This window comes from Coenobita brevimanus, chromosome 27 (genome assembly GCF_032717465.1).
Source record: "Coenobita brevimanus isolate Jiangsu-jjx chromosome 27, ASM3271746v2, whole genome shotgun sequence".
NCBI classification, from domain to species: domain Eukaryota; kingdom Metazoa; phylum Arthropoda; class Malacostraca; order Decapoda; family Coenobitidae; genus Coenobita; species Coenobita brevimanus.
The window spans coordinates 28,462,982-28,482,591 of record NC_136980.1 but is presented as its reverse complement, the minus strand read 5'-3'; the positions used below and the strand labels follow the sequence as shown (position 1 = coordinate 28,482,591).

At 41.3% G+C, this 19,610-nt stretch overlaps 1 protein-coding gene across 1 annotated transcript in view; it reads right to left on the bottom strand.

Moving 5' to 3' along the window:
* Nucleotides 1-10,227: 10,227 nt before the first annotated feature.
* LOC145394523 (uncharacterized) overlaps nucleotides 10,228-19,610 on the bottom strand; it is a 191,345-nt gene continuing 181,962 nt past the window's right edge. Inside the window, exon 6 of the mRNA XM_080268363.1 lies at nucleotides 10,228-10,653. Within this exon, the coding sequence (XP_080124489.1) occupies nucleotides 10,228-10,653 (426 nt within the window). The remainder of the gene's footprint in view (nucleotides 10,654-19,610) is intronic.

Sequence of the window (19,610 nt, the reverse complement as noted above, 5' to 3'; positions counted from 1 at the left end):
ACTAATGTCACACCTACACCGTGTATCAAATATACCACACTACACAACAAGATGTTAATGTAAATGTAGAGAACTTTTGCTCATTTTGACTTGAGTGCAGGATATTTCACTCGACACAGAGTTTTTTCCCTCCAGCTTGCTTCTGTTAATGGAAATACAAGGTTTTTATGCTCATTGACGATAGTGCTCTTCTCCAGTAGCAGGACAGTACACACACTACAGTGTGGATCTTGTGTGACTGAGTTAGGTTGTGTATATATATATATATATATATATATATATATATATATATATATATATATATATATATATATATATATATATATATACATATACATATATATATATATATATATATATATATATATATATATATATATATATATATATATATATATAGTTAAATTTTTCTCTGAAAAATTTCTTTTTGATGAGGGGTAATGTCACAAATTCGCAAGATTGTTATTATGCCAGTTCGTGACATTGTATTATTATGAGAACTAGTGACATTGTATTATTGTGCAAGCCTACAAACGCAGTGGGAATTCCCAGAAAATTTCGCTCAGGCAGCTAACCGTCCTGTGAGGACTCCAACTAAAACTATTTTTCACAACATTCGTCACTGCTTCATCAGTGACTGTTCTTAAGCACGACATTAGTGCTTCAGTTAGCGATACTTTAGTGTAATTATCATTCCTCCACCTTGCCTCTCCAGCCATTAAGTTAGGCCACACCTACTTCCGGTGATTGTGTATTCGCTTTGAGGCTGGCGTGAGAACATTGTTCAATTGGTGTAGAGCTGTCACGGGTAGAGGACATCGTGAGCAGTGCAGAGAAGCAAAACCCCTGTCGTAACGGCTACAGTCTCTAGTAGTTATATGATTCCCCCATCTCCCCACTGAGTTGGTGATCAGCAGCAGTGGACATCAGCAGCCCGAACTGCAGCGCCTTGAGTAGTAAGCAGAGATGCCCAGCCTCTTCGCAGCTACAGCTCCATTTTTTTCCACTGACCAGTATTTTCTTTCCATGTTTTCTAGGCTTAAGATTATTAGGTAGTTGTTTGTGTGCATGAGTGAGTGTATTTACTTTGCTTAATATTTTGAATTTACTTAAGTTCCCTTGTAACATAATTTTATTTGCTGTAATAAAAAAAATTACAGTTTTTCTTTTCAAGCTCAATTAAATGTAAAAATCTTGTTTGATTCCTCCACAGTGTGCTTACTTTAGTTTGCTACTCTGAGTTTGCACAAACTTCTTACATTAATCACGAGTGGTAGTTAAAGCAGTTCTTTTATATTAACTCTTAAATCCGTTGTGCCAACGAGGAGTTAGCACCAGGGGGGTTTCAAGAATACTCCCCCAGTATCCCTGCTTGTCGTATGAGGCGACTAAAAGGGTTGGTGGTGGGTTAGAGCCCCACCCCGTAAAAAGAACTAACTAAAAAAGCGAACAAAGCGCCTCGGACCCGGACGGACCATACGTTGACGACTAAGGAACGGAGGAAGGACATTCTTAGGGTGGGAACGTGGAATGTGAGAGGAGTGAATGATGAAGTGAAAGAGAGAGAGATTGTTCAGGTGCTTGAGGATGCAAAAGTGGATATATGTGGATTGACTGAAACTAAATGGGAAAGTGAAAGGGTGAGAGAATGGGAATATGGTTTAGGTATATGTGTGGGAGTCAATGAAAATGAGAGGGCAAGAGAGGGAGTATGTCTGATGATAAGCAAGAAGTGGAAGGAGAATATAAGAGAGTATGGAACAGTGGGTGCAAGGATTGTATGGGTGAGGATGAAAGTAGGTATACAACGTGGGCGATTGTATGTGTGTATGCCCCGACAGAGGATCGAGTGGCAAGAGTGAAAGATGAGTTTTGGGAGAGTGTAGAAGCGTGTATGGAAAAGTTTGAGAGGAGCGAGAGAGTGCTGTTGATTGGAGACATGAATGGCAAAGTTGGGAATGTACGAATGGATGGAGTGGTTGGTCAGTGGGGTGTGCCAGCTGATGTAGATGGGAATGGAAGTGCTTTGGTGGACATCTGAGCTTGTAAGGGGTTGGCAATAGCCAACACCTACTTTCGGCATAAGATGATCTACTGGTATACATGGAAAGTAATGAGGAGGATGGATGGTGAACTTGTTGAACGAAAGGCAATGATAGACTACGTGTGTGTGGATGAGCGAATGAGAAGACAAGTGTTGGATGCAAGAGTTTGGAGAAGGTGGGGGAATGGAGTCTCGGACCATCACTTAGTGATGGCCAAGGTAGAGCTGCAATAGAAAGTGGTTGAGGAGACGAAGGGGAAGACAGGAGGAAGCAACTCCTGTGAGAAGAGTGGAGAAATTGCAAGATAGTGAGAAAATGACAGAGTATAAGAGCATAGTGGAAGAAAGACTGGGAAGGTATGAGCTAGAGCAGATGGAAGGGGTGGCAGACGTATGTAAGATATTCACGGAAGAGATAGGCGCAGCGTGTAAGGCGGTTTGTGGAGTGAGGAGGAGATGCAAGGGTGTGCAAGGGACAGCATGGTGGAATGATGAGGTGAAACGAGCTGTGGAACAAAAGAAGAAGGCATATTGTTAATGGTTAGCGAGTAGAGGTAGGGGAGAAGATGAGAGAGAGAAGAGAGAGGTATATGTGAGCAGGAGAAGGGAGGTTAAGAGACTGGTGAAGGAGAGTAAGGAGAAAGTGGATGAGGAGTTTGGGAGGAATCTGAGTGTGAAATGGAGGGAGAGTAAGAAATTGTTTTGGAAGGAGGTAAAGAAAGTAAGGCAGTGTGAAAGGGGAAATAGTAGGGGATTGAAAGATAGGAATAATAGATTGTTGGTGGAGAAGAGAGAGAAACTGAGGAGATGGAAGGAGCACTTTGAGGATTTGTTGAATGTGGAGAGTGAGAGCAGTGCGAGTATAAGCGGTTGGGGAATGGCTGGGAGAAGAAGAGATGAGAGGAGGGAGGAACAGATCAGTAGGGCGGAAGTTGTGGAAGCGATGAAGAATATTAAGTTGGGAAAGGCCCCAGGAATTGATGGAGTGTGTGGTGAAATGCTTAGGTATGGGGGTGAGATTGTTGTGGCGTGGATATGGAAGTTGTGTAGATTGGCTTGGGAAGAGGGAAGGGTTCCAGAGGACTGGAAATCAGGTATAATTGTTCCTTTATACAAAGGAAAAGGAGAGAGAGAAGTATGTGGTAACCATAGGGGTATATGCCTACTTAGTGTGACTGGTAAAATATATGGTAGAATACTCATTGATAGGGTTAGGCATATGACAGAGGAGCTAGTTGGAGAAGAACAAGGGGGATTTAGGTGTGTAGATCAGATATTTGTTCTAAGATGTTTAGTGGAGAAGTATCTAGAGAAGGGTAGGAAAGTGTATGCTGCCTTCATGGACTTGGAGAAAGCATATGACAGAATAGATAGGCAAGGTATGTGGAAGGTATTAAGAATATATGGAGTGGAGGGGAAATTGTTGAGTGCTGTGAAGAGTATGTACGAGGGAGCTAGGGTTACGGTGCGAGTGGATGGTGAGCTGAGTGAGTTCTTTGATCTCAATGTGGGACTGAAACAGGATTGTGTGATGTCTCCATGGCTGTTTAATATATACATGGATGGGGTTGTAAAGGAGGTGCAGGGTAGGGCAGTGGATGTGGGGGTGGCTCTAATGAATGAGGGTGAGATTTGGAAGCTTCCGGTGTTGCTGTTTGCTGATGATACGGTACTGTTGAGTGAAGATGAATGGGAGTTGCAAGGTTTGGTGAATGAATTTGGGACAGTGTGTAGGAGGAGGAATCTGAAAGTTAATGTAAACAAAAGTAAAGTTATGGTGTTTGAGAGGAATGAAGTCACAGAGTGTGCAGTGAGGTTGGATGTTGAGGATATGGAGAATGTGAGTGCATTCAAGTACTTGGGTAGTGTGATGAATAAGGATGGAACTTTGAGGGGTGAAGTGTGTGAAAGGGTACAGCAGGGAAGGAAGGTTGTTGGTACACTGAAAGCAGTGATGAGAAATAGGGAGGTGAGTATGGAAGTTAAGAAGTCACTGCATGATAGTATTGTGATCCCTACCCTGACGTATGGAAGTGAGGCATGGACCTTGCAAGAGGGGAACAAGTCAAGAGTGAGAGCGGTGGAGGTGAGTTGCTTGAGAGGAGCATGTGGAGTGGCGTGGAGGGACAGGTTGACGAATGAAGAAGTGAAGGAACGCTGTGGGGTGGATGTGGATGTGGTTGAGAAGATTAGGAGAAATACACTGAGGTGGTTTGGACATGTGAAGAGAATGGAGAATGAAAGACTGACTAAGAGGGTGTATGTAGGTGAGGTGGAGGGAGGGAGAGGGAGAGGTAGACCGAGGATGAGGTGGAGGAATGGAGTTGAGAGGTATATGAGGGAGGGGGGGGTGAGTTGGGGGGAGGGTAGTCAAGTGGTGCATGACAGAGCGACTTGGAGGCGTTTTGTCTGCGGCCACCCTTTGCGGGATTAGGGCGTCGGGCTATAGATAGATAGATAGACTAATTATTGATTATCAGGGGTAAGGACACTTTCTCAGAGGCCAACAGTATCAACGATTCAGCATTCGTGAGTGATTAGTCTCTGCTGTGCACTGGTGAGAAAGTTTATGAAATTCTCATCTTTAGAGAACTGGCGAAGTAGGCTAGCATAAACTCTTATTACTTGATTCCAGAAGTCAATTACTTTGTGACAACCAATGATTCATTTGCAGTTTATTCTTATTTCCACTTCCCCCTTGACAGTCAGTATATTGGAGCCCTAACAGGGACGACACAAACAACGAGGATCTGCTGTTGCTGATGCAAGATTAAGTGACAAGAACTTAAAATCCATGGTTATTATTAAAGATTTCAATCATCCCAAAATTAACTGGTCAAACTATAACACATGCCGGATTAAATGATTTAAACAACTTGTTCATCGAAAAGGTAAGGGATGAATTCCTTACACAACACATTACTGACACTACAAGAATCAGAGGAACCAGTGTTGGCACTGAATTTGGTGTTTAATAATGATGACACACTTATGAATATTATTGGCAAGGATCTCCACTGAGATAAAGCGACCATTCATGAATGTAATTTCAATGTAACTTTGAGGAGCAATATAAAAAGGAAAGAAATAGATATACATGTATGATAAGGCTGACTACACTCAAATGAGGAAGGATCTGAACATTGATTGGACTGAAATCCTGTCACAAGGTAATGATATGGAAGCCAAGTGGAATGCATTTAAAGACAGGGTGCAAAGAGCAATAGGTAAATGTGTACCACAGAAGGCCTTTAGCAGAACCAAAAAATGAAATAGGACAAATAAAGTCCTGCTAATGAACAAAAGACTTTGGACCATGATCTAGAAGAAGCAAAGACTATGGGCTAAACTTAGGAACATCAGGAACACAAACTTTGAAGGAGAACTAATTGGAAGAAATTTTTTGGAAGTGGAAAATGGGTATGAAAGAGTGAACAATCAGTTTAGAAGAGAAACATTAAAAATTAAAAAAATGAACAAACAACTAATTGCTAAAAATGGAAAATCAGATCCTAAACTGTTTTGGAAATATGTTCAGTCAAGAACGTGAGTAAAGTCAAGAATCCAGGAACTATACAAAGACATGGTAACAAAAACAGCAAGTGATACCGAGGAGGCAGAAGATTTATGTATTCAATTCTCTGGGATTTTTATTAGAGAACCTGATGGTGCAGTACCACAAAGCACTAAAAAGAATGTGCCAACAGTGATATCCCCAAAACGTACTAAAGATAAAGAAAATACAGTACAAAATATGAAGAAAAACAAATCACCTGGTCCAGATGGGATACACCAGAGGATATGAAGAGAAAATGACTGAAATACTCGAGCCATTACAAAGACTCTGAATATTCATTTGAGATTCAGACATTATCATCAGATTGGAAGGTTGCCAGTATTATAACTATTGTATATACAAAAAGGGAGACAAAATTGACCCAGGGAAGTATAGACCCGTCAGCCTGACAAATGTATTCTATAAAATTATGGAGGCACTTCCGGCAAAAGAAATTGTATCTCATATGAAGAAATATAGTCTCGTCGGTAAAAAAGCATTTGGATTCATGACAGGAAGATCTACGGTCTTACAGTTGATTAAAGTTACAGACGCCTGGGTAGCAGCAATAGGTGAAGGGTGTGCTAGTCTGTAGATGTAATTTATTTAGATTTTATGAAGATTTTTGATAGGGTGCCCCATAAGACACTCCTACAGAAGATTACCAGTTACTCTATTGATGGGATATACTATAAATGGATCAAGGTGTTCCTTACAATCAGGACACAAAGAGTGATGGTTAATGGGGAAGCATCAGATTGGAAGAAGGTGATCTTGATCAGTGGAGCTCCCCAGGGTTTAGTCCTTGGTTCCCTTCTGTTTGTATATTTTGTAAATGATCTCCCACACTGCACTGGCCGTGGCAGTGAAATATATTTGTATGCTGATGGTAGATATACAGGAAAAATGAAAGTGAGGAAGATTGCTGAAAGTTACAGGAAGATCTAAATGACATGCATGAGTGAACAGAAAACTGGCAACTAAATTTACATCCAGAGAAGTGCAAATTCATGAGAATAGGAAGGAGCAGTCTCAAGGACCACAACTACACAATGACTACAGACCTGGATAAATGTTCTTCAGAAAGGGACCTAGGCGTTTTTATTGATAAGCTGGATTTCTCTTACCATTTAACAGAAAAAATAAAGAAGAAAAACAGGATAGCAGGCACAATCAGTAGGACCTTCCTTAGTATGGATAATGAAATATTCAAATCTCTGTATGTAGCATTGGTGAAACCTCATCTCCAATACGCTAACCAGATTTGGAATCCATATCTGATGAAAGATATAGAAGCAGCGGAGAGGGTTCAATGCAGGGCTACCAAACTGTTACCAGGGATGAGAGAGACACCATATGAGGAGGGACTAAGAATACTAAATCTACTATCGTTAACTTACAGATCACAGTGGGATTTAATAGAAACATACAAAATTTTACTTGGAAGATATGATGCAAAATGTTGTGAGAGATTGTTTCAGCTGCAGGAAGATAATCCAACAAGAGGCCATTCATTGAAAATATAGAAGCCAAGAACAAGACTGAATGTAAGAAAATACTCCTTCCAATGCAGAGTTGTAAACATGTGGAATTATACCAGAGAGTGTGGTGATATCAAGAACAGTGAGAGCCTGAGAGAAGGCTTGATAAATCTGGGGGAAATCAAGAATAAAAATTTTATTATAAAGCACAAATAACGTTCACCTCACTTACCCACCGCCAATAAAGTTGCCAGGATATAGTGCTTGAGTTACAGGCTCAACAACGAGCCTCATCCAGTAACATAACTGTAAGGAACTGTAAAAATATATTATGGGGATGGCAGGATTTCTTAACCCCCTCGCGCAAGATGACGCACTGTGAGTCATAAGCCTTGCAATCTGAATTGTAACCAATGACGCAACATGACACAACTTCCCTATAAATGGTCGTAGAAACTTTTTCTGTGGAGGGATTTGTGTCAAATTTGGTTGAGTCAAAGCTGAGGGTTGCCAGGTCCAGGGGAAATATATGGCAACAGCCGGGAGTTTATTGGAAGGGTAAGCGGCCTATTGTCCCATCAGTCAGGCTGGAAGGGTGTGTGAATGCGTGGCCGGTCATTTAAACCCGCGTTTGGCTACTACTGCACTGTCCATACCTTACGTGTGTTTAGTGATATTGTGTTGTATATAGTGCAATGTGCTTGTAAGAAACGTTTATAAGTGGTTCTTATATATTTTAAGAGAAAGCCAGATTTGAAAATTCTTAATCAGTTTTTACTGTTCCTTTGCTATTGTTACATTACATTAAACCTGAAAAATGTCTTGCAAGGGCTTATCTGAGAAAGATTACATGAAATACTTATTCAGTGGAAATGAGAGTGAAGAAAGCAGTGAAAGCAAAATGGAAAGTGAATATGTTGAGGAGGAGAGAGTGAGGAGCAGGAAAGCGAGGGTGAAATATGACCCTACGAGTGGTAAGGGCAAACCCGCAGTCAAGGCCACTGTGATAAGCACTGTAGAGAGTGGTAGTAGCACCATCACTACCATAATTCCTTTCACCACTGCCACCACTGGTCCTTTCACCACTGCCATGACTGACGCTACTACAACTCCTACTGTCATCACTCAGATGACATTTTTCACCTTTCCAGAGACCACATTACTGATGAATACATACAACAGTAAATCACATCACACACACACACACACACACACACACACACACACACACACACACATACACACATGCACGCACGCACAGACACACAGACATACAGAGAGACAGACACTCACACACACACATGCACACACACAGACACACACACACACACACACACACACACACACACACACACACTCACACATCACAAATACTCGCACACACACTCAGGCTGTGATCGTACCTGTCCTCTGCTAGAGGACGTAACAAGCTTATTTGTCTAGTTTTTATACTATTGTATTGTAAGGTATAAATTGTGTGTTTACTATATATTTCTCATAGGGAAAATGTGGTGCATTTCATTGCAATTCTCTCATTCATTTTACTCGTAAAGTATGGGTCGCATAAAAAATCTGAAGAAAGCTTGATCAAGCTAATGATTTCCTATGCATACTTTTGTAAAGCAAAGTAACACATGTGTGAAAATAACTGGGGAAAAGTTACGAAAAACAAACATACTCTGCCTATGGGCCTGAGCGTATGTGCTGTCACAGCGCAAACCGAGTGCAACCCATCGTAAGTTTTCAAAATTCATTTTCTCCATAACAATAATGGTTATAACACTGTGAATTATATCATGGGCTTCCTTAAACTTTGGGCTACAAAACTGGATAGAATTTACATATATGTTTGTTACAGTGTCACTAACAACATATGAAATTATAAACAAATCAGACGTTTTTAGGCAATTTTCATAGTTTTGTTTTATTTACTCGAAAACTATTGGACGTATCAACCTGAAACTTTCATAGATGAAAGATCGTGAAAGTCTGCATATACAGTAGGCATGTCCTTTGCAGCTGCGTGTCACGGGAAAAAAATTTCATGGTGATTTTGGGAAGTTGTGAGAAGCTAGTTTTCATGTAAATCAGGTTTATTCAGGCTTCATTTCCATACATTTATTCATCTGTTTTATGTTATTTTCTTATAGTATAAACGTCAATGAAGATGATGGGAAGCGATTTATAACAATATAAGCACTTTCCGGGGGTAAATTGGGCCACAGAAATTTTTCCCTTGCTGCGCACGCAGAGCCAGCCTGAACGAGGTTTTCATTCTGTGCAGGGGACCGAAACTTATTGGAAACTTATGGTGCACGGGGGGGTTAAAAATGTATCCTCGGAGTGAATGAGTTAATTCAGTTTATGAGGTATCTATAGTTGTTTTACCACACCTGAGGGTAGTGGAGTAGGCTACTCCTACAAACTGAAAACTAATTCGGGGATACATAAAATTCTATGAGCCTTTACCCTTTTATATTAAGCATAGGAAAGAGTATCTGCGGTTTCAAGTCAAATTCTCCCTCTAATCAAGGATAACTGGTCATGAGCTGAAATGCAAGTGGTTAAGAGCACCTTGCCTGTTTAGAAAGAAAGAAAGGAATAAAAAGAAAGAAAGAAATGAATGAATGAAAAAAGAAAGAAAGAAAGTGCTCTATAGACTTCAATGGATTAATCAGACAAGTAAGGGAGGCGGTAGCTCAGTCGGTAGAGAGGTGGTCTGCAGTCCTGTTAGACCCAGGTTCAAATCCCTGCTGGGGCAGGAAACAGCTCCAGGATTTAAATATCAGAAAAGCAGACTTTACTGATCTATCAGAAGACCCACCAACATGTCGTAAAAATACCCCTGCTAATACCAATACATCAGTCCCGTATGAAACAACCCTAGCATGTATTCAGTATGGACGGTGGGTGTTGGCGCCGAAGTGGTGACATTTATAGGTGTATGGTATGTAGGAGGACTACTGAGCCTTGGGACCAGGCTGTGAAGCCTATGCCCAGAGTTGGACACATAAAAAAAAAAATTGAGACTCTGCACACATTAATTGGCCTAAAACTGTCATCTAACCATTCTGAATGTACAACTGACTAGAATAGGATTCTTGTCACAAAGAAGTGGTATGGAAAGGTGTAGTCATAGCAATGCCTTACTTTGATACGAAGCTCTGGGAAACTAGCTGTAACAGGAAAATCTCTGCAGTGTTAAAGGGAACGAAAAATAGCAGACCTGTGAGCACGTGCAGGGTGAGGTTGATGTTGGGTGTGCAGGTGTTGGTACAGATGTAGAGGCCAGAGTGGTGGGAGGAGGCTTTATGGCGCTTGAGGGTCACTCTGGCTATGGGCAGACCGATGGGTGTGGGGGTGGTGGTACCGGGCGTGGGTGTGGGTGTGGGTGTGGTCGTCCCCCTCCCGCCCACAGTTACGGCAAGCCTGGCTTGGTGATGGTTTGGGCGGCGCTTGGGCGGAGTGTGTGTGGAGGTGGGAGCAGAGGAGTGGGAACTGGTGGCAGCAGAGGAGTGGCCGCCAGGGGTCTCACTCACACTACCCTCGTGTACCTCTGTTCCTTCTGTCACCTGAGTGGGAATTAGAATAAACACAAGTGAAAAACATCATAACGTCTATTTCCTGAACACATTCATCATCATCATCATCATCATCATCATCAACACCAACCTATTTCACATAAAAATAGGAAAACGAAAGCGTAAAAGTAGGAAACTAACAACGTACATATCACACTGTGTGACTTAGTCCTTCGTTAAATGACGCCTGCCTCAGCATGAATATTATATTAGACTGTACAGCTCATCTGAACTGTGGGATTAATTACCGGTACTTAAAAAAATTGGGAGTTATCAACAAAAACATTGCAGAACATATCGTTAGCATTTTTTCAAGTACTAGCCACTTCTCTTTTCATTACAAATAAGTCTTCTTCATCCCAATAACCAACCTTTATTGAAGATTAACATTGCCTCATATATAACTTTATAAGCAAAATATAACTGTCTGCCATTAGCTGAAATAAAATGTGAAGTTCGTAATTAGCGATCAAAGTGTAATCAAAAGAGTTTTTTACCTCCCTGGTGCCCTAAATTTCACGGACGTGAGGAGAATTCCTTGACATTGAACTACATAAACCTAACAATTGATAATTCGTAGCGTTGCGTTAAGAAATTTCCTTTAACCCCCCCCATCCGGACATTTTCTGGGCAGTGGTACGCCCCAGTCCCGACATTTTTGGACCTTTTTTTTTGGCTCAAACATCCGCTTTTGGTGAGAAACATCGAAAATTCATAGAGAAATCGCCCACCTGAGGTTTAAAGTACTCGATCCAGGTAGGAGTACCTCCTTACCTTACAGGGTTTTCTATCATGCTGGCTGCAAAGAAAACGAGTTCTATGGGAGGTATAACTATTCCAAACCACTCATAAACGGTATTTATTTATTTATTAGGTATGAATTTATATGTAGTATGAGAGTATATTGGTTTTCAAACAGTAATATAAGCATTATAAGCATTGTTTCACTCACTAACTCATCACGATTCCTGACCTTTTTTTGCCACATTACCTGATCATCATTTCTGATTGTTTCTTCCTCTAATGGTATGTAAACTTTGTCCTCCACATTGTCATCGATTGGGGAATCACTCTGGCCCCGAATGTCTTTATTGGCCAGGTCACTGGTAACAGGTGAATTGCCGAGACAATGGCGTGCAGGGGGGGGGAGAGGTTATGCGGTGTAAGGCATTGTCCCTGCTTGGCATCTTGTAGAGGAATAGAGGAAGGTGTCTCGTGTATACTTGCCAAAAATCACTCGCGAAAATTGAAAATTGTGCACATTAGGGACCTTGCAATGTTGCTGCGTTAATTTACATCTCCGGGATATGAGTGCACATCATGTGAGAACGTGAATTCACGTCTCCGGGATGGGGCGGGTTAATATAACACATGTTATCTCTATTAAAATAAGATATTTTAATACAGTGTGTGATGTACTTTAGGAATAGTTGGCGATTGTGATATCACTCTATTTATATTTGAAGTGTTACAGACGTCTTGCAGAATATGAAAAAAAAAAAAAAAAATGGGTTCTGAAGATGGCATAACTAAGTTGCGAAAGTTATTGTCCAATTTTTTGGGAATATATTGTAACATATAAACCTGTACCTATGTCCACAACTGTATACCGTGGGCGAGAACGTCGTGTTTATGGCATAGTACCTATGCTCTTCTCAACAAAAAATTATCAAAGCCAACTGTCCATAGTCTCTCAAACACGAAGATAAGTCACCAGCTGTGAATTAAGAGTACTTGGGGCCTGAGGCTAACTCTGGTAAGAGACCATTTTAAATACGTACATCTAATATACTAGGGCAGTGTAACTAGGCTATAGCAGTAACCGTGTGTGTGTGTGTGTGTGTGTGTGTTTTGGGCAGCCGAAACTACACATTCAAATCACACCAAACTTGGCACAAAAATCGCAAAAAATTCACTGATATGAAAAAACTTGGTCCCATCATGATTGAAAAACTTTTACTATATTTAATGAGCGATCACATTTTGACCACAAAAACGCTGCTCCCGGAGACCGGCATGGGATCTCCGTAGAATTTTTTGCCCAGAGGTAGAACTAAAATAAACTGTAGCAGTAGCCGTGTGTCTGTGTGTGTACTTCGGACTTGGGTTCGGACAACTTGGGTTCCATTCCCGAAGCTGCAAATAACACGATCAGTTGGTTAGATGCAAAAAATCCAAGTGACAATGTTACACTAGAACAGCTCATAAATGCGAGAGCCCTCCCCTGGAGCAAGTGCAAGGGGCCCGAAGGGCCCACGAGCACTAGTATTTACCTGTATTAATAATCGGTTGCCATGTGTCATGATCTCACAGAGAATAAAAGTGAACGTTGCTCTCTACTTTCAACTTGTAAAAACTTAATAAAAAGCTAACTATATTGTTGCCATTGTATTATTTTGAGCGGCCCTATACAAGCTTAGAGATTGAAGCATCAGTCTCATTACCCTCCAAAAAAATCAGCTCTTGGAAGTCACCCAGACATGATCTAACCCGAGCAGTATCATGGGTTTTTATTATCTTTTTGCTTTATTTATATATTTAGTTAGTTAGTTATTCACCTCGAGACTCCCCTTCCCTCCTTCTGATTGGATATAATATAAAAATGTTTGTCTAATCTCTTATATATTATAACATTTCTTTTTACAGAATTAATGCCTTTTTTTTTTCGAGAGACTCCTTACAAAATCATACTTGTTTCCCTCCTTTCTCTTTTTAACCACCTCCCTTTCTGTCTCACTTATTATTGTGTTCCACAGATACTTGCACAGTGGAAATAATCTTCACAAAGTCCTGGATATGCCCTGCCTTACCCTGGGGTGTTTTACCTGTGGCAATTTTCTGCTACAACAGTTGTAAGCTGAAGATATGCGGACATTATAGAACGTGAAGAATTAGGCGACATTAAATGATAATAAGGCTCAGCAGAGTTAGCCAATTTTTTAACAGGTCAGGTGACAAACTGAACATGGTAAGTGTACTGTTTCAGTTGGTTTAGATCATAGACCCTGTGCTTAATGGTCATGTGTGTACTATCGCTCAAAAAAGTACCCTTACTAAAGTGATGTGAGTCATTTTGACACAACGGACTAGGAAATTTGGAATACCGATACTGCTTGAATTGCCGTACTCATTGTGGAGTCCTGTGTTCACGTGAGTAAGGATACTTTTTTGAGCGATAGTACGTCCAGGAAGCGGGTTTGGAGATCTGCGACTGTAGCACTGAAGTGCCGAGAACGCGAAGCGGCTGTTTTAGCCCATGATATGCTATTCGCCCCATGTTATTTACTCTCCACACCTCTACCTTTCAGTGCTTCTGAAGCAGTCATATTCCGAAACACATCTCTCTCCAATTTGCCGTGCTGAAACCACATCGCATTTGCATATACTCCAGTGGCAAAGAATGATTAATAAACATGAAGCAATGGTTCATAGGTGAAACTCTTCTTAAATGTCTCTACTAGTATGACGTCTTGTGTGTTTTGTTCTGCCACCTCAGGGTGAGTTTATTCAACTACAGAAAGACTCCTCATCGCAGGAAGTAAAGAACACTTTAGGGTAGCAAATCCCTCCAGCTCGATGACACTGCCCTGAATAAAGCTGTCTGTAAGTATCAAGAATTAAGTATAAAAACGGCCCATGGGTTAAGGTGTTAAGAGTGAGTTAGTTCTGCATGCAACTTACTCTATCAAATTTTTCCTGAGCCAAAAAAAAAATAATAATAATAATAATAATATGCTAATCATAATAATAATAAAAATAATAATAATAATATTTTTTTATAATGTAGAAGTCTGTGACAGAAGAATGAACTACTGGTTATGTGAAACGATATGATAATTTCTATCGCTTGCAGTATAGAATGTACAGTATAAGAACACAGAGTCCATCTTGATTTATGAATGGACACAGAATCCACCCGTAAAGTAGCAAACAATTACCGTAATTTCTCTGTCCTGAGTTTGTTGTTCATATTCCATTCTAGTTGCTACCAGACGATTTCATTCAGTCTATGTGAAAATAGTGAAAGAGTTAGTGAAAGTTATACCCAACACCTCTTGTACAAAAAGGTTTACATTAACTGAACATGCTGGTCAGGAAGAAGCAGGAAAATAACAAAATTATGGTATGAGAATGATTTAATCTTTGAACGATAAGAAAATCCACCACAATCTCTTTCAGAACACAGAACTCTCCGCGATTTTTGCAGAAACATAGGGTCTTTTTATACTCTACAGGACAAACCGTTCACTTTAAGTTCTCGAGTACACAGAATCACCTCTATAGAGGGAATACAGAATTGACCCTAACTTCCACAGAAGCACAATACCTCTCCAGATCTGTACAGAGACAAAATACACATTGATTTCTATACGACCAAAGAATCCAACATAGTTTCACATGATCACAAAAATCGGAATGATTGATACAGGATCACCAGTTCTTCCAACTCAACTTATATGTGTTCACAAAATCCACTCTAGTATTTGCCTGGCCACAACCCTCACCCTTAATCATACGTGGCCACAGAATCTACGTTAGTTTCTTTCGGAATCCAGGATCCATTCTAATGCGGCGTTTATCCTAACCTGTGCAGATTCTAATTTCAGTAGGTAGACAAAATCGATCCTGGTCCCTACCTGACATGGAATCCACCCGTCTTAAGAGATGCATCGAATTCACAGTTATCTTGACAGGAGCACTCAGTTCACTCCAATCTCATAAGGGAATCATATAATCTGTGCATACATAACCCATTCATAATAATACAGTGACAAGGAATCCAGTCTTATTATACAGCAACACAGAATATGCCGTAATGTGTGCATGGCCAAAGTATCCATCCCAACTTATACAGGAACATAATATCATTGTGACTACAGAAAGGAAGCAGAATATATCATGTCCATTCCAATAACACTGACTCCACCCTGTTATCTGCAGGAATCAAGTTATCTAAAGAAACACTCTCCAGCCTAATTTCTGTTTGGTCATCACTCTAGTGTTTGCGGCAACAAAATCATTCTTAACCTTTCAGGGCACATCGAAATTTCCCTAATTTAAGTAGGTGTAGAATACATAGAATTTTCCCTAGTCTCTATATCACCATGGAATTCACTTTAACCTATACTGACTCAAGACGAGAATATATATATATATATATATATATATATATATATATATATATATATATATATATTGCCAGACGCCTCAATCCCGCACGGGGTGGCCACAAACAAGTCGCCTCCACGTCGCCCTATCCCCCGCCATTTCACTGCCCTGCTCCCAACTCACACCCCCGTCTCTCATATACCTCTCCACTCCATCCCTCCATCTCATCCTCGGCCTCCCCCTCCCTCACCCCCCCTCTACCTCATTCACAAACACTCTCATCGCCAGTCTCTCACCCTTCATCCTCTCCACATGGCCAAACCACCTCAGTATTTTCCTCCTAACGCTTCCTATCACATCCATATCCACACCACAATGCTCCTTTATATCCTCATTTGTCAGCCTGTCTCTCCATGTGACTCCACAGGCTCCTCTCAAATAACTCATTTCCACTGCTCTCACTCTTAACTTGTGTCCTTCCAACAATGTCCAAGCTTCACTTCCATACGTTAGAGTTGTTATCACAAGACTGTCATGTAGTAACTTTTTCACTTCCATGCACACCTCCCTGTTTCTTATCACTGCTTTCAACCTTTCTTCCTTGTTGTACCCTTTCAAGCACTTCACCCTCCAAACTTCCATCCTTACTCATCACACTACCCAAGTACTTAAACGTACTCACATTTTCCAATTCCTCACCATCCAACCTCACTGTACATTCACTAACTTCTCTCTCAGAGATCATCACTTTACTCTTCCCTGCATTCACCTTTAGATTCTGTTTATTATTCTCTTCCAAACTCATCCACCAAGCCTTGCAGCTCCCCTTCGTCTTCACTCAACAACACAGTATCATCTGCAAACAACAGTACAGGGAGTTTCCAAGCACTACCCTCTCTCAACAGGGCCACTCCAACATCCACTGTCCTACCTTGTACCTCTTTTATTACCCCATCCATGTACAGATTGAACAACCATGAGGACATGACACATCCCTGTTTCAACCCAACCTTCAAAGAGAAAAATTCACTCAGTTCACCATCCACATGCACTGCAGCCTTAGCACCATCATACATACTCTTCACAGCATTCAACAACTTCCCATCTACTCCATATATTCTCATTACTTTCCACAATCCTTGTCTATCCACCCTGTCATATGCTTTCTCCAAATCCATGAAAGCCACATACAACTTCTTTCCCTTTTCCAGAAACTTTTCCACTAAAGATCTAAGAATGAATATCTGATCTACACAACCTCTTCCCTTCCTAAAGCCTCCCTGTTCTTCTCCAACTAATTCCTCTGTTCTTTTGCTACCTCTGTCAATAAGTATCCTACCGTACACTTTTCTTATTACACTAAGAAAACACATGCCCCTATGATTACCACACACTTCTTTCTCCCTTTCCCTTTGTTCAAGGGAATAATTATACCTGACTTCCAATCCTCTGGGACTCTACCTTCCTCCCAGGCCAACCTGAACATCTTCCACATCTATTCTACTACTATCCCTCCCCCATGCTTCAGCATATATATATATATATATATATATATATATATATATATATATATATATATATATATATATATATATATAGGGTGGCCCTCCAGTTGATGGGAATTTGTTTATCTTTTCCGACAGCTTTGGTCTCACCGCCTAATACGAACAGATACTTGATAAAAAAAAAATTCTACTGAAAGTTCCAGTGTGATATCTCTTTATTTAGGGTATGTTCAAAGCCCTCCTTTTCTGAAACTTGATAAAATAAAGATTTTCCTCTTCTGCAGGTGAAGCATGACTACTACACGGACAAAGAGTGAATTAAATCTGCTAAAAAGCAGTGCCACATATGTTGGAGGGCCGAAGCTCCCCTCCAAAGGTGATGCCCTCTGCCATTATTTGATCACCTTGAAAGGCCTCATGATGATCATGTATGAAGCAGCCCAGGAAGCCATCTCTGCCTTGAAAGTCACATGGGACAATGCTGGGATACCAATTCGTCCACTTCAGCATGCAGTTATCTAGCTTGAGAAATACATAGAAGTCTGGGAGGGCCTGAAGAAGAACAGGTGTCGTCGAAGCGAGACTCAGCTGAAGAATGAGCAAAAGTTTGTGGCAAAACTGGAAGACCTCTTTGATAATGCTCATGAGGATGCTGAGGGACAGATGGACAATGTCGTGGATCGTAAGTTCTTTCAACTTCAGATGGAGCCTAGTCGTCCTGGCTGTATGTCTGGATTGGACCGTGTGATGATGCAGAAGGACAGGGAAAAGGCAGAGAGAGAGAAAGGCAGCAACTGTAAACAGAACAAAAAACGAGAAGGAGAAATCCAGGTACTGCCAGGATGTCGTTCTCGAGATGTCCTCATCTTCTCATACCGAAGATACCAACAGTTGCTTCCAACCACGTGGTGCTGTTGGTGGGGAATGTTCACGATCAAATTGGAAGAAAAATGTCCTCACGCTTCATGCTTTGGCAGCGATGGATAGAACGAAGATGTATGACTGAAACGGAGTTCATACATTTGCAGGCGTTCTCTATGCAACTGGGCACGACGTCATTGAGTACAATGTGAGCCGCTCCTCCATTCAAAGACATTGAAAGATGTTTCGGGAACAACACGCTCAAGTTCTGAAAGAACAGTTCCATTCGGAGAAGCCCCTAACACTTGATACTGACACGAAACTAATGGAAGATCTCATGGGAACTGAGAAAGTTGATCCACTTCCAATCATAGTATCCGGGTCAGGAGTTGGGCAGCAGCTAGCTGGGCCATCACTTGCTAATAGTCAAGGATAGATCATTGCCGACAAGTTACAGGAAACAGTGAACAACTGGAATAACGAGGACTGCGTGGAGGCATTCAGCTTCTACACAACAGCCAGCAACACTGGCCTCCATTGCGGAGCCTGCTACCTGTTCTCGAGAGCCTTGAGCCAGGACCTTCTCTTCTTCTCTTGCCAGTATCAAATCTTGTTGATCTTACTGCAAGATACCTTCAGTACCATGATGGGCCCGTCAAATAATCCTGGTATTGAGATCTTCCAGAGGTTCCTGGAATTTTGGCCCCATATCGTCTTCACAAACTTCAAGGCTGGTGTGGAGAACAAAGATATTCTTGCAGCCGTCCAGGAACGAAAGAAAGAACAAATCACATTCCTCTCACAACAGCTGGACATTATGCAACTTCACGGTGATTATCAAGAATTGTTGGAGATCTCTCTTCAGTTTCTCAGGGTGAAGTTTCCCTTTGGACCCTGCTTCTGGAAGCCTAGAGGCTTGCACCATGCACGATTCATGGCTCGATCCTCAAAAGCTTAAAGATCTTCACGTTTCGAGATACAGGATTCGTGATTTCTGCAAGCCAGCTTTGAGGCCTTAAACAATTCTGCTTATTTGGAATCCGTTTCTATGTAACACCTTGGTTCGAATCACGTCTCGCTACTAAGGCTCCTTTGACGGAGCTGAACCTGCTACAGATTCTCCACAAATCTTCCATTCCTCCAGCCAAGGGGGCATTGAAAAAACTGCTCTGACACTTGAGGTACTTGAGTGAGCAACTCGTAGCCGTCGTGTTCTTCGACCCAAGTGTGGAATTAGCAGAGAGAAGAGCCATGCTCCAAGTAATGGAATGTGAGAAAGAAGAGGAGGAAGTGCCGAAAGGAATCTCAGTGCTTCCGCCAGAGATTCCCGGGAAGACCCTCTCGGAATTCGTCTCGTGCAGAACAAAGAGCGTCTTCAAGATCCTGCAAGTTCCTGATTCATACCTTAACACTGATCCAGAAACCTGGCAGGACAACAACCATTTCTTGGAGGCCCTAGAGGGCCATTGCTTT